The sequence below is a fragment of the Palaemon carinicauda genome, chromosome 22 (assembly GCF_036898095.1).
Source record: "Palaemon carinicauda isolate YSFRI2023 chromosome 22, ASM3689809v2, whole genome shotgun sequence".
NCBI lineage: Eukaryota > Metazoa > Arthropoda > Malacostraca > Decapoda > Palaemonidae > Palaemon > Palaemon carinicauda.
In genome coordinates this window covers 92,445,487-92,460,370 of record NC_090746.1, presented here as the reverse complement: position 1 = coordinate 92,460,370, position 14,884 = coordinate 92,445,487, and the positions used below count along the sequence as shown (strand labels likewise).

At 33.9% G+C, this 14,884-nt stretch overlaps 1 protein-coding gene across 1 annotated transcript; it reads right to left on the bottom strand.

The window, feature by feature from the left end:
* Positions 1-1,149: 1,149 nt before the first annotated feature.
* On the bottom strand, positions 1,150-1,617 carry LOC137615967 (uncharacterized). The gene has a single exon (XM_068345650.1). The coding sequence runs from the start codon at positions 1,615-1,617 to the stop codon at positions 1,150-1,152; it is 468 nt and encodes a 155-aa protein (XP_068201751.1).
* Positions 1,618-14,884: the final 13,267 nt, after the last annotated feature.

The following is a 14,884-nucleotide window of genomic DNA, read 5'->3' as shown; positions in this document are numbered from 1 at the left end:
AAATGAAGTATATATATATACATATACAGCAAGATTTTGTCTGACAAATTAATAGGAGATTCAGCAGCTGACGACCAGACAGGAGAACAATACTCGAAACAAGACAAAATACACTGTATGCCAAAAATCTTAAAGATATTCTATCTGTATCACAAAAGTATATTTACAGTAAAAAATCACACCTAAAATTTTAAGAGTCGTTTAAAGTTAAAGAAACATATTCAATGTTGAGAGGGAGCCGCTGTCCTCGACCTAATATCAATCATACTTTGAGCTTGATCAGGATTCAACTTCATTCCCCAAAATCTACATCCTGCACTAATTTTAGCTAGAGATCTAGTAAATGGATTCAACAACCCCAGATATGCAATCAGGAGACGGAATTTATGCAAAGAGACTAGCACTATCTGCATATGCAACGAGCTTGTTTTCAATGTGAAATCACCTATCATGGGTATATTGTAGGAACTGTAACGGGCCACGAACACTACCTTGTGGAACGCCAGATATTACATTCCTGTACTCACTATGATGCCCATCAACAACAACTCTTTGCAATCTATTACTTAAAAATTCATGATGCTAAGAAAAGACCCAACTACTGTACTACCAACTGTTTGATTATGAAGAGTAAGGCCTCCTGATTAATACGGTCAAATGTAGTATTAAAATCAAGGCCAACAATACGAATTTCCAGACTGCAATCACGGATTTTTTTACATCAAATGACAATGTTAGAGATGCAAGTTTGGGTAATGTTGCTCAAGTAACTCTCGTCACCTTTCGAGAGAGATAGGTGGGGAGAGGCCTCCATGCTGATGAATGTTGGAAAGAATGATATTTAGCATTTATTATTAAAGACAGTTCAAAGCTAAAATATTTCATGTCTTCGAGTATTGTGCTTCAGATTCCTCTAATATATCTCGGCTTTTCCAAATCAGTAAAAATCAGCTTTCAAATAAAGTAATTACCACTTTAATTCATCAAATAAACTACTTTGAGTTTAGTGTAAAATATCTGCAAATACTTTTATGAAAATATAATGTACATATATATCTATCATAACAATTCGCCATATTCCATCACAATTGAATCTTCATATGCTGACTCTAATACTACCACTACCTCAGCAGTCACTATTGGGCGACCCTAGGTAGCAGCAGGACCTATTGTAACTGCATCGCAATCGCTTGGCATTCTTTTTTTATTCCTAACACTCGCTTTCATCTCTCTCACATCTATCTTCCTGTAACTTAGGGCTTTCTTCACTCCATCCATCCATACAAGCCTTAGCCTTCCTCTTGCACTTGTCCCATGAACTCTTGCATTCATTACCTTCTTCAGCAGACGACCATTTTCCGTCCTCTCAACATGGCGAAAAAACCGCATAACATTCATATCCACTCTAGCTGCTAATTCATTCCTCACACCCCTTATCGCTCTTACTATTTCTTCCCTAAATTTATCTAATCTAGATACACCAACCATGCTCCTCAGACACTTCATCTCGAACACATTCAATCTCTGTCTCTCAATCACTTTTATTCCCCACAACTCCAATCCATACATCACAGTTTGTACAATCGCTTTCTCATCCAGAACTCCTTTTACATTCATTCCTAAACGTCAATTCTTCACCAATCCCTTCACTGCCCCCAACAGTTTGCATTCCTCATCCACTCTCTGATGTACATCTGTTTCTACTTCACCATTTGCAGCAACAACAGAACCCAAGTACTTAATCTGATCTAGTTCCTCAAGTAACTCTCTATTCAACATACAATCTAGTGCCACTATCACTTGTAGTGGATCTCATAACCTTACTTTTTTTCCAACGTCCTCCCTTCACTTACCCTTCTAAATTGTCTTTACTCGACACAGCTTCTCCTTCAAGATTGTAACCAATACAGTATCATATGCAAATAGTAACTGATTCACCACCCACTCATGACTACTCTCATCTATCAGTTTCAATCCTCAACCAAACACTCGAGCATTCGCCTTTCTTTAGAGCCCCATCAACAAACAAATTTAACAACTATGACAACATTAAACTTCCCTATCTCAGCCCTACTCTCACTGGAAACCACTCACTCACTTTATTCCCTATCCTTACACACTCTACTGCCTATGCATAAACTCTACACTCCTTGCAATAACCTTCCATCATTTTCATATAACCACATCGCATTCAACATCCCATCCCTATCAACTCTATCATAAACTTTCTCCAGTCCCATAAATGCAATATACTCGTATACCTCCTTATCTTTTGTTACACATTTTTCGCATATCTGCCTAAATATAAAAATCAGATCTATACATCTCCTACCACGTCTAAGGCCACCCTATACCTCTAAATTTGCCTCCTCCGTTTTCTCCTTAATGCTATTAATTAACACTCTACCATACACTCTTCCAGCCATACTTATTAAAGTAACACCTTAGAATTACAACACTTATGCACATCTTTTTTACCTTTGTATAGTGAAACAATACGCCCACACACCCACTCCACTAGCACCATTGACTACAAAAAATACATATTAATCAATCTCACCAACCATTTCAGCAGTAACAACCCCTTTCTTTAACATCTCAGCCCTCAGACCATTATAAAATGAGTAGATTATAAAATAAATGTATAATTATATCACATAGTGAAAGGACGTTTAAACACAAACATTAATAAAAACAAAATTTAATACCTTATTTCATAAACACTATACATATTTTTAGATTAGATTAAACTGCAAAAAGCTGTATTTGGTTTATATAATTATCGACCAAATTTTTTCATCAAATTTACAAAACTAATCTTCACTAAGGGTTATCATGAAGAAATGCCCATTGAACTACTTGAATTTTTCTCAGTAAAGTTAATGTGACTCAAACCTAGTACAAATAATCCTAACCATATCCACACTGCCCTCTTTAAGATGAGAGAAGCCTAGGATATAGGATATTTAATATATATTACCGTCTCTCAGTGAATGTGTCTGTATGTAGACTTAGTCTTGCTGTATGTTGACATAGCAAAGACTTTTAGGAAAAGATAATGTCCTGACCTTTTACATTCTCCCTCCTCTGCAAAGGAATATTTGCAGAACACTAGAGAATCATTTCACGAGTTTCTTATTTTTGGAAGGATGCCTTTCCATGAAGTGTCAATCTCTGCAACATCGTTTCCAGTGAAATTGTTTTACTGTTTATTTTATTTCTTTGTTCGTTTCTGCAGTATATTGATTATGGGTTACTATGAACACATATCCCCTCCACATTTAAGAAATACTTTAGATAGATAGATACTTGGATAAGTAGATATGTGGAAAAAAATTTCTTAAGATTAGCAGCTTCCTTTTTGGATAGAGATGCTTATAACACCTATGTAATGAAAATAAATTTTAATATCATACTAAATTACGAATGGTGTATCATTAAATGCTATTCATTAGTATGATTCCATGTGTAAAGCGCATTTAACAGAAATCATAACGTCTATAATGTTATAAGAATCCTCTCATTACCTTGATATAATTTAATTTTAAACAAATAAAGAAATTTATATTTCACCCACTTGAAGTTTGGGTTGATATTGTCGTCTCATTTCCTACATTTCCTTCATCTGCTAAACGGACAAATGCATTAATTCTATTATTATTCTTGCAAAAGGAATATCAAATAATTGATATCAGTTGACAGAAGCAAGATTTGATTTCCTCTGAAATATCAGTATTGCATTCACAGAGAATTGACACTTAAGCTGAAATAATAAGCAAGGTTAAATTTTTTTGATATAGTTCATGAATTTACAAACTTCTCGCCTATTAGAGTTTCATGTAATAAATAATGAAATGACGTTATTATTACCCACCTTAATTAGAGTAGTAAATGAGGTGAGGTTTTCTGGGAAAACTTTTTATTTTAAGTGTTTGTTTGTGTAAACATTCAGCAATTTATTCACATTTTATTAGTAAACTGCTTCAAATATAAGATGGTATCATGCTAAAAAGATTACAGCTTTTTCATCTGATGAACTTAAATTTTTCATTAACATATGTCTAAGTGCATTTCCAGACACTGTAATTGTAAAATAAAATATATTGTCATATAAAGGCGAAAAGCAAAATTAACTTATGCATTATACGTTATATGTATTTTCTGGTGACCTTTCAGAAACCGTTCCTTCGTGAAGTCTGCCTTAGAATCAATCCTCGGGCCTTTATCTTTCCTCAAGGTGAAGAACAATAAAGGTTAATCATTATACTCCACAGAAAAACCTCGTGCGTGTTCTCTCCTCCATCTGCAGAGAGTTCTTCATCAGGTAATGGGTTGCTTGAATATAATTAAGTCTTTTTAGTGTTATGTGTATCTTATTTTTTAAATACATCAGAATGAAATTTTTCCATTTAACTCCCTAGTCTTTAGAAGTTGCTTCATTACCTGATAATTTGTTTGAATGTAATTAAAATTGTTTACTGTTGTGTGCAACTCACATCAAAAACAGAATTGTATTACACTATTGTGAAAAGAATGAAAGCCTCGTTAAATGCATCGTAATACAAACAAAGTGAGACTTCTAAATTGAGTCTTTTTCCAGAGATGAGACATTCGAATCTAACGTTTCTTTCATTAGCGCCGCGGGAAATTGGATGACTGTTAAATTATTCGTTCGCTTTTTAGTCATTGCTTTCCAAAATGAAGCTTCATTAATTATTTAGATGAGAGCTTTGTTTACTGCATTGCTATAAGTAGAAAAAAGAGTTGGTTATGTAAAAGTGTACATATATAATAGAATATATCTTGTTATCCTAATTTATATTACTTACCACCATGTTAATAGTATGGAGATCTTCTATTACAGAATGTAGTCATTAATTATTAGACGGTATTAGAACATTCACCGACAATACTTGATATAATAAGGGTTAATAATAATTGTTCAATTCTTGTAATGTTTGAAGTATTTGAAATGCCACACTTCATGACCTATTAATTTCATGTTCTAACATATAAAAATATTTCAAGATACGATAAGGGTATTTAAGACTGAGAGAGAATTAGTTCCTTGTAGAATTTTTCCTTTACCTACACATACACCGAATAGTCTGTTCTATTCTTTACACATTCTCCTCGTTCCTCATAAACCTGACAACACTTAGATAACCGAAAAATTCTTCTTTACTCAAGGGGTTAAGTACTGCATTGTATTTGTTACATTAATAAGGGTAGAAGAGACTCTCTACCTATGGCCAACAGCTCTTCTGGGAGAAGGTCATTCCAAAATCAAACCATTGTTTTCTACTCTTGGTTAGTGGCATAGCCCCTGTACCATTATCTTCCACTGTCTAGGGTTAGAGGTCCCTTGCTTATGGGTACACTCAAACAAAACTATTTTATTTGTTTCCTTATTTCCTTTCCTCACTGGGCTATTTTTCCTGTTGGAGCCCGTGGGTTTATAGCATCCTGCTTTTCCAACTAGGGTTGCAGCTTAGCTAATAATAATAATAATAACAATAATAATAATAATTGGAACAATGAGGTCGTGAGTAATTATGGCCTATAATGCGTTAGAGACAACTATTCTCAACGTAGCGAAAAAAGGCCAATATTAAAAGGCACCTGGTTTTGAAAGGAACCCCTGACTGTTACCACGTCTACACATATCACTGGCTTGCCTTTAGCCTTTATTCTCCAACTCTGCTCAACTTCCTCTCTCTCTCTCTCTCTCTCTCTCTCTCTCTCTCTCTCTCTCTCTCTTTCCGCTACTATAAATATGTGTTTTTTCGACACTGTATCCGAAATTATTCTAAAAAAATTCACCACCTTTGAGAACAAAATTATAGGTGATATTTTCTTCCACTTAACCTGGTCTTATGAAGGGGCCCCGCATATGCCAGACAATTTTGCTACACACACCGTGCTCTCATAATAAATTAAGTAAAGGGAAGGTTTCTCGCGAGGCGTGTGTAGTATGCAATAAAATATGAAAGAAAATTAAACAGAGTCTATGATAGAAGGAAAAAGTGAGGTACATAGGTGGTCGGCTGGAGTTGCGTGAAGGCTAAATAGATTGAGGGAGGTTGATGACTGGGAAGGGTGTGGGAAGGGGAGAGGTTGAAGGTGAAACCTGGCCGACATCATGAATAAATTACGCAATAAAGAATTAAAGGTAATTAGGATAAAACTAGCCATAAAAACAGTATACGATAATATGAATAAGCGAGAGTTAGAAAGGATAGGCAAAGATAGGTGAAGATAAATCGGAAAAAGATAAATAAAAGAGAGAGAGAGAGAGAGAGAGAGAGAGAGAGAGAGAGAGAGAGAGAGAGAGGGGGGGGGTGGGGATTGGAGAGCAGGCGGTTATCTTTGAAGACGTGGCACCAGTGAGGGAATCCGTTGCAAACCAAGTGCCTTCCCCCCTCGGTCATTTTTCGTTGAGTTGAGTATAATAGTTTTCTCAGTTATATTATAACTTCAAAAGCCCTCTTTTCAAGAAAGTAAATAGAGGCAAAATTTATTCCACCTGCATATGATGCCATGTGTTCATGAATGCAGAATTTTATACATGTTGAACTTTTTATCATTTCAAGAATGTTAACGTTAATTTGGGTAGATAAAACTCATAATACACCATTATTTATTCTTTTTCTTTTTACTCGAATATAAACCGAATATGTTTATTTTTCTTAGCTGAGAGGAAATGTTTTATTTTCATTTAAATAAGCAAATAGAAATTACTTGAATCACAATTTGTAACATTTTGTACTCATGATATCATTTGCCGGAACAAACGCTAATATAAATACAATTAATCTTTTCCAAAAATCCTAAGATTCCTTTTAAATCATGAATGAAGAATTTTTTTCTTTTTTTAGACAGTGAAATAAGAATATTTTCTTGTATCATATTAACAAGTAAAAAGCTTGAAATTATTATGTATATGTATTCAAAGTACACAAAGATTGTTACACAGAAAAGGCCTTTACAATCGATAAGTATTTAGTTAAGGGGATTTTCAATAGCATATAAATCCCCCTAATCTTCCTGCGTAGGGCGCTTATTTTTTCAGATTCTCTATGAAAGATATATGATAAAAAATAAGCCTATTTGGGATAAAAGCATTCAAAGATCACCGTATTCGAAACATCAATTGTGGGGGATAAAGGGGGAGTGTGGGCTGTGGCACCCTAGCAGTACCAGCTGAGCTCGGTTGAGTCCCTTGTCAGACTGGGAGGAACGTAGAGAGTAGAGGTCCCCTTTTTTGTTTTGTTTCATTTGTTGATGTCGGCTACCCCCAAAAATTGGGGGAAGTGCCTCGGTATATGTATGTATGTACATAGAAATTCACTGACTGATTATTTTATGCCTTATATCATTGCTGGAACGTTCATAAAATAAACTTCTGTAACGCCAAAATCCTTTAAATACAGCTAATTAATTCCGTTTTGTATCTGAATCTATTATTATATTTCGTAGCATTTTAACGTGAAAGTAATTTATTTCAAACTAATTTCTATAACGAAAATAAATCCCTTATTTTCAGGTGATTAGGTAGCATGAAAATTTTTAATTGAAAAAATAATATTTGTAATGCTCATATTTTATGCACCAACACCTCCCCCCCCCCCCTCTCTCTCTCTCTCTCTCTCTCTCTCTCTCTCTCTCTCTCTCTCTCTCCCCGAGCTTTAATACTGAGTGACCAGTGTTCGCTCACCTAAAGCTGAAGAGAAGGGACGATAAGGAAAGGTCCCTTAGATTCCAGTATGCCTTTGTTCACTTAAGCTACGAATTAGGCAGCTTTTGTTTGTCGATCAATGACAGATGTGTATGGAATGGAGAGAGAGAGAGAGAGAGAGAGAGAGAGAGAGAGAGAGAGAGAGAGATAAAGGAACGGGGATGAAAATCCTAGGCGTGAGTGGTCAGTATAAGTCAAAATCAATGATGTCAATAACGGCGAGCCTCAGCGAGGTAATATTCACTAAACCTTCGTGTATTACTCTCGCTCAAAAAACTCCTAAATCTTCTGCTATTGTTCAGTGATGATATTTAAATAAAAACATTTCATATTCAGCAAATTTAGAATGTGTAGTATTTTATAGGACTCTAATATTTACAAGGAGAATTGTTGAATATATTTTTACATATCGTGAATATATCCGTATCACACTCAATTGAGTTTTCCCTAAAAAGACCAAAAAATATAAAATGATTATATTGAAGATAACAGAGTTCTATTATGTTCCTATTATTGTCTTAGTACGTAATGATTGCATATGCATGAAAGAGCATTGGTCCTTCTATCTTCATGTTGAGCATGGTATCAGTTACATAAATTGGAGACAATCAATCGTAAATATAGTTGTCCCAAATATAACAACTAAAACAAAACAACCTAATAGAAGCCAGCTCACCATCCCCCCCCCCCCACCCCACCCCCACTCCACCCCCATTCCCCAACTTGAATGCCGGCGGTAAACAGTAATAGAGTACTTTTCATTAAAAGGTCACATGGAGATTGCATTTGAACTAACGCATGGAAGCTGTGATCACCAAATCCTCTGGAAAATACGATTTTCTGCTTACATTTGATGTGCAAATATATTCCTCTCTCTCTCTCTCTCTCTCTCTCTCTCTCTCTCTCTCTCTCAGTTGATAAACAATAAAACAGAGACAATGGCTATTAGCATTTATTGTTACCAGAGTAACCGACTGCATATATATATATATATATATACATATATATATATATATATCTATATATATATATATATATATATGTGTGTGTGTGTGTGTGTGAGTGTATATATATGCATATATATGTATATATGTATATATATATATATATATATGTATATATATATATATATATATATGTATATATATGAGTCTATATATGCTTGTGTAGCTGCTTTTGTTTGTGTGTTAGAGTCTGTTTTTTATTTTGATTTGTTTAGCAATAAACTATTAAGTCGATCCTTTTGAAAACCAAAAAAAAAAAATGTTTAATTTGATAGCCTATTCCAAAACTCAATGAGACTCAATTTTCAGTCTGATGCAAGCCAGAAAAAGCCGGATTGGAAAATCCAAAAGGATTTATTAAACATATTTACAAGTAAAGTAGTATTGCCTCATTAGGACTTTTCTCTAAGAAGGTTTTTGTTTTATTGACGAAATTCGTATTGTATTGTTCTACTATCATTTGATAAAAGATTTTAATTTGTTATTTCATATACTATCTTCTCTATTTCATAGCTTCATATTTTTATGAAAAATTAGTCGATCGGTTACTTATCTGAAAAGGTAAAACATAAGAAAGGATAACATTAGAAGTTAAGGAAGTGAATTCTTAAAAAAAAAAAAAAAAAAAAAGGTAAGTTTAATAAATGGAAAACATCCTTTTTTTTTTCTTTTTCTTTTTTTTGTGACAACGACTTTCTCCTATCCGGTACAATAAAACAATAACTGACTAACTGACAACGCCATCACCCGTCACAGAGCCCTTTCACATTCAGCGACATCTGCAAATAAATGTGTTTACTCATCAATCTTGGCGAGCCGCAGAAAGAGCCACCAATGGCTGGGGAAATAGATTTACTGTCATTTTCTCCAGTAGAAGGGATCAATGCAAATAAGGCAGAAATTAGGTCGCTTGGGTAATGAAGTGTGAGCTTTATTGTTGGACAGATGTTTAGATAGTTGTATATGAGACATGGAAAGGTAAATTTATTATACATTTTGGCTCTATCTTGGCTGAAAACAAATTTATGAAGCATGAACGAAAATCGATGCGGATGAAAGAATGAGAAAAGAATGTTGTGATTGATCTAGCAATTACAAAACTGTGTTCATTTGAATTACATATATGTTTCGATGTCCCTAGATGAAAATGATAAAGAAAAATGTTGATATTTATTCATATCAACTCAATAGTACTAGAAAAAAAATATGAGAAAATAATGTTACCTGTCTGTAAACAAAAAATCAAATTTGAAGTCACCCAAACTAAGATGAAATATCTGAAGATACGCCTTTTATATCTTTTCATGATATCAGTGGTTTAAACAGTGCTTCTCCAAGATAAAGATCTGAAGATACGCTCTATATCTTTTCATGATATCAATAGTTTAAACAGTGCTTCTCCAAGATAAAATATCCGAAGATACGCATTCTATATCTTTTCATTATATCAACAGTTTAAACAGTGCTTCTCCAAGATAAAATATCCGAAGATACGCATTCTATATCTTTTCATTATATCAACAGTTTAAACAGTGCTTCTCTAAGATAAAATATCCGAAGATACGCATTCTATATCTTTTCATGATATCAATAGTTTAAACAGTGCTTCTCCAAGATAAAATATCCGAAGATACGCATTCTATATCTTTTCATTATATCAACAGTTTAAACAGTGCTTCTCCAAGATAAAATATCCGAAGATACGCATTCTATATCTTTTCATGATATCAATAGTTTAAACAGTGCTTCTCTAAGATAAAATATCCGAAGATACGCATTCTATATCTTTTCATGATATCAATAGTTTAAACAGTGCTTCTCCAAGATAAAATATCCGAAGATACGCATTCTATATCTTTTCATTATATCAACAGTTTAAACAGTGCTTCTCCAAGATAAAATATCCGAAGATACGCATTCTATATCTTTTCATGATATCAATAGTTTAAACAGTGCTTCTCTAAGATAAAATATCCGAAGATACGCATTCTATATCTTTCATGATATCAATAGTTTAAACAGTGCTTCTCCAAGATAAAATATCCGAAGATACGCATTCTATATCTTTTCATTATATCAATAGTTTAAACAGTGCTTCTCCAAGATAAATATCCGAAGATACGCATTCTATATCTTTTCATGATATCAATAGTTTAAACAGTGCTTCTCTAAGATAAAATATCCGAAGATACGCATTCTATATCTTTTCATGATATCAATAGTTTAAACAGTGCTTCTCCAAGATAAAATATCCGAAGATACGCATTCTATATCTTTTCATATCAATAGTTTAAACAGTGCTTCTCCAAGATAAAGTATCTGAAGATACGCATTCTCTATCTTTTCATGATATCAATAGTTTTGTTAAGTCTAAAGAATACTTCTCCAATGAAAACAGGAAATTTATTAACGAAGAATCATTCAGATTTATTTTATTTCATTATCTTTTCCGCATAAACGTCTCTGTCGAATTGCACAGACGTACCGCCAAATAACTAGATTATTCCGAGTACCCTCGAGTTTGTAGACATATTGGAACACTTCATATTGGTGTCTCGATTACAGATGATATGAGTGGGTGTCTTCATGCAGGCACAGTGTGTACTTTCACAAATACCATTAACGGATATCGGCTGATCAATAAGGGAAATGTATTGAGAAAGCAGTACAGAACGCAAGTGGAATACGTGGTTCTGGCGAGAATACAATTCCATAGTAATTCATATTCATTTTATTTAATCAGAATAGTATTAACGTTGATATTATTGTATGATTTCGATGTATTTTGTTTGGGGGGTTGGAAGCCATACCGTCAGAAATTTCCCGTAAAAACGGTTAAAATTCTGGAATAAATATTGCCAGACATTTACCGTTTTAAAAACGGATATATTGACGTAAAGGAATAATATAACGGTCAGGCACCCGTAAAAGATAATAACAAAGTAGGGTAGAAATTACGGTCGCCTGCATTTTACTGAAATACGGCTAAGAACAGTATACTTTTACGGAGAATTTCCGATTAAAATTACGGTTTTTCTTTAACATTACATGTAAATGTTAGCTATAAGAATTAAAAGCTTGATATATTTCCCATGTGAAAAATCCTACCTGTAGTGAATATCATCACGTAAGAAGAGATAAAACGTTGTTCATCGGAAATATCTTTCGATTGAAAATTTTCCGAATCCTAAAATAACAAATAGTTCACGAAATTGGTTTTGAAATCATTGTCGAATTCGCATTTATATTGCAAGCTCTTCTCTTGAAAATCTATACCCAAACCGATTCCCGGAACACACACACACTCTCTCTCTCTCTCTCTCTCTCTCTCTCCTCTCTCTCTCTCTCTCTTCTTCTTCTTCTTCTTCTTCTTCTTTTCAAAAAGCATGTTATGGAGAGATAAAAAGATCTAGTTACTTTTCCGGATGCATTTTGCAGTCAGATTTTTTTTTTTTTTTTTTTTTTTTGGCAACATTTTAAAAGAATTTCTCCTTGATTTTTTTTTATCTTTTTCTTGGACTTTGAAAAGGAGTTTGTCAAGTTGGTAAAAGTTTATCAAGAGATTCTTATTACATTTGGTCTCTTTTCATGAAAGAAGTTCGTTTTTCATAGATATGTGAAAAGCTCCACACTTCAGTTCATTTGAATCTCAACGTAATATTTTATGACAAAATAAAAAAAAATATGAATATCTGAAGGACCCCCCACTTCAGTCATCTGAATCTCAACGCAACATTTTATGAAAACATTAAAAAAATATTCAAATCTGAAGGACTATTTTGACAGTTGTAATTGCCATATCTAACAGCATAATTTTTATTCAATGAAAAAAAAAAAAAAAAAAAAAAAAAAAACTGAGCCTGAAAAACGGAGTATTTTCGGTTTGATTGCGTGCGACTGTCTGCATGTATTCATGGTCATACATGATTGAATTTATGTGTGCACACATAGGGTTGGATGTATGTAGGTATATACTGGTACATGTGTTTATTTTTCTTGTATATTTAACTGCTTATCTGATCGTTATTTAAGTTCATTTTAATACGTGTATGCTATGCTGATGTGATGGACACATAATCTTCAAAAAGAAAAGAAAGAACTTATATTTTTTTCACTGAAACCCGAAGATTTTCCACTAAAGTAAGGTGACCTAGGAAAGGACTATTGCACAAGATTTCAACTCCTTGTAAACTCCATACCAAGAGGATTCCATTTAAACATTCTTGACATAGTTGCGACCATGAAATTCCAAGTCTGAGAGACGGGTGGTCCGTGTTAGAGAAATTATCACTGTCCTACCGAATGGCCAAAGTACTAAATCGTTTGTCTTTTCTTTTGGCCATAAAAACCAAATCGAATATTATTTTCATACTTTATTGCATTCATCGTGTAACTGGCTGACTGATTGGCTAGTCAACTAGAAATTATTTAAATCATTGCCATTACGAAAATTATTGGCAGTTTTTAAATTACTAGAAATATTGTTATTATTGAATTTTTTAAAAAATTTGTGAGGCAGGTGCAAAAAGAGGTTCGCATATAGGCCACCCTTTATCACTATTTAAGAAATTAGATGAATAGACCTAACACCATGCTCTCTCTCTCTCTCTCTCTCTCTCTCTCTCTCTCTCTCTCTCTCTCTCTCTCTTTCTTGGCACTTTCGAACTGGACGGGGACGCATTCCTTCCTAACAATGGAAAACGCATGTTTTCACCTATACAGCAAATTGGGTACTATAGTTAATTTTTTTTAGCAAGGCATATTTGCACCGACTCGCAGCGGTGCCCTTTTATCTCGGAAAAGTATCCTGATCGCTGATTGGTTGGACAAGATAATTCTAACCAATCAGCGATCAGGAAACTTTTCCGAGCTAAAAGGGCACCGCTGCGAGTCAGTGCAAATATGCCTCATTAAAATAAATTGAGTATAGGTTGTTAGCCAACCGTCTGGGCCGCCTGTGGGGTGAAAAAATGGAGATAAATAGGAGGGCCTATGCGAGGACCCAGGCCTACATGACTGAAGACTATGAAGCACGAAGTAGAACATGATGAATGGAGAAGTGTTGAATCAAAAGCTCAAGATAGATACGACTGGCAAAATCTAATTGAGGCCCTTTGCGTTAATAGGCGTAGGAGGAGATGGTGATAATGATGATACATGGTAATCCTCATTTCCAGGATTGGAACCATTCAAAAGTTATTGAAAAGATACTCTCCTCTCTCTCTCTCTCTCTCTCTCTCTCTCTCTCTCTCTCTCTCTCTCTCTCATGATTAATCGATGAATTTATGATGATGCCTCAAATATAGATTTACAGCGTAATAATGATAGGATGATATCGACATAATTTTCAAATTTTCATAAGCAATTCAAGTACCCTCGCTATTTATATTTTTGTAAAATTACAGAAATTCTTTGCTCTCTGAACGGCTTCTTACAATCTTACAATCTTTCATAATCCATCTTAGATTCCTTTCTTAATTAAAAACTCCATAAACAAACCAACCAGACTTTTCTGACGCCAGTGAACCAACCATCAATCAGTCAGTATACAGACATTGATAAATGTTCTTAAGACATGTCTGTTTCTAATCATACAAATGTATATTGTTCCCTCACTATCCACGACAAAGTCGTCTTGGGAATGGATAAATTTCATTATATTATGATACCATTGTTTATATTAATGGCCTCTGGAGGTGGTAACGTATTTGTATTCTATTTCCTCATCACTGCGTGTTATGTTCCTATAATTAGTAGAGAATATGTGAAATAAGATAATAAATTGTTATGATAGTACCTTATGATAAGTTTATATGCTCATAGGAGGTCGTGCTATGATCATCTTTCAATGAATGCATAGCCTCATGAAATGACAAGACAGAAAATGTTAAAGAAACTTGTGACGAATATCTTATTGCTGATATTAAACAACATTTATCAAGTGATTAAATGTATCTTGTTGGTGAGCATTACTTTTCGAGAAAATTACATTCATATATTTGAATAAAAATTATATTTTATGAGAATACTATTTTTTCAGGATAAGAATTTTTACAGAGAAGCGATAATTTAGCTCTTTTTTTTTATATATTTTCATGGTCAATTGCATTAATTAGAAAAGCACTCTGAGAGTGCACACCTC

Coding starts and splice junctions, on each gene's coding strand:
- LOC137615967 (XM_068345650.1), bottom strand. CDS start 1,617: ATGAATGTAAAAGGAGTTCTGGATGAGAAAGCGATTGTACAAACTGTG.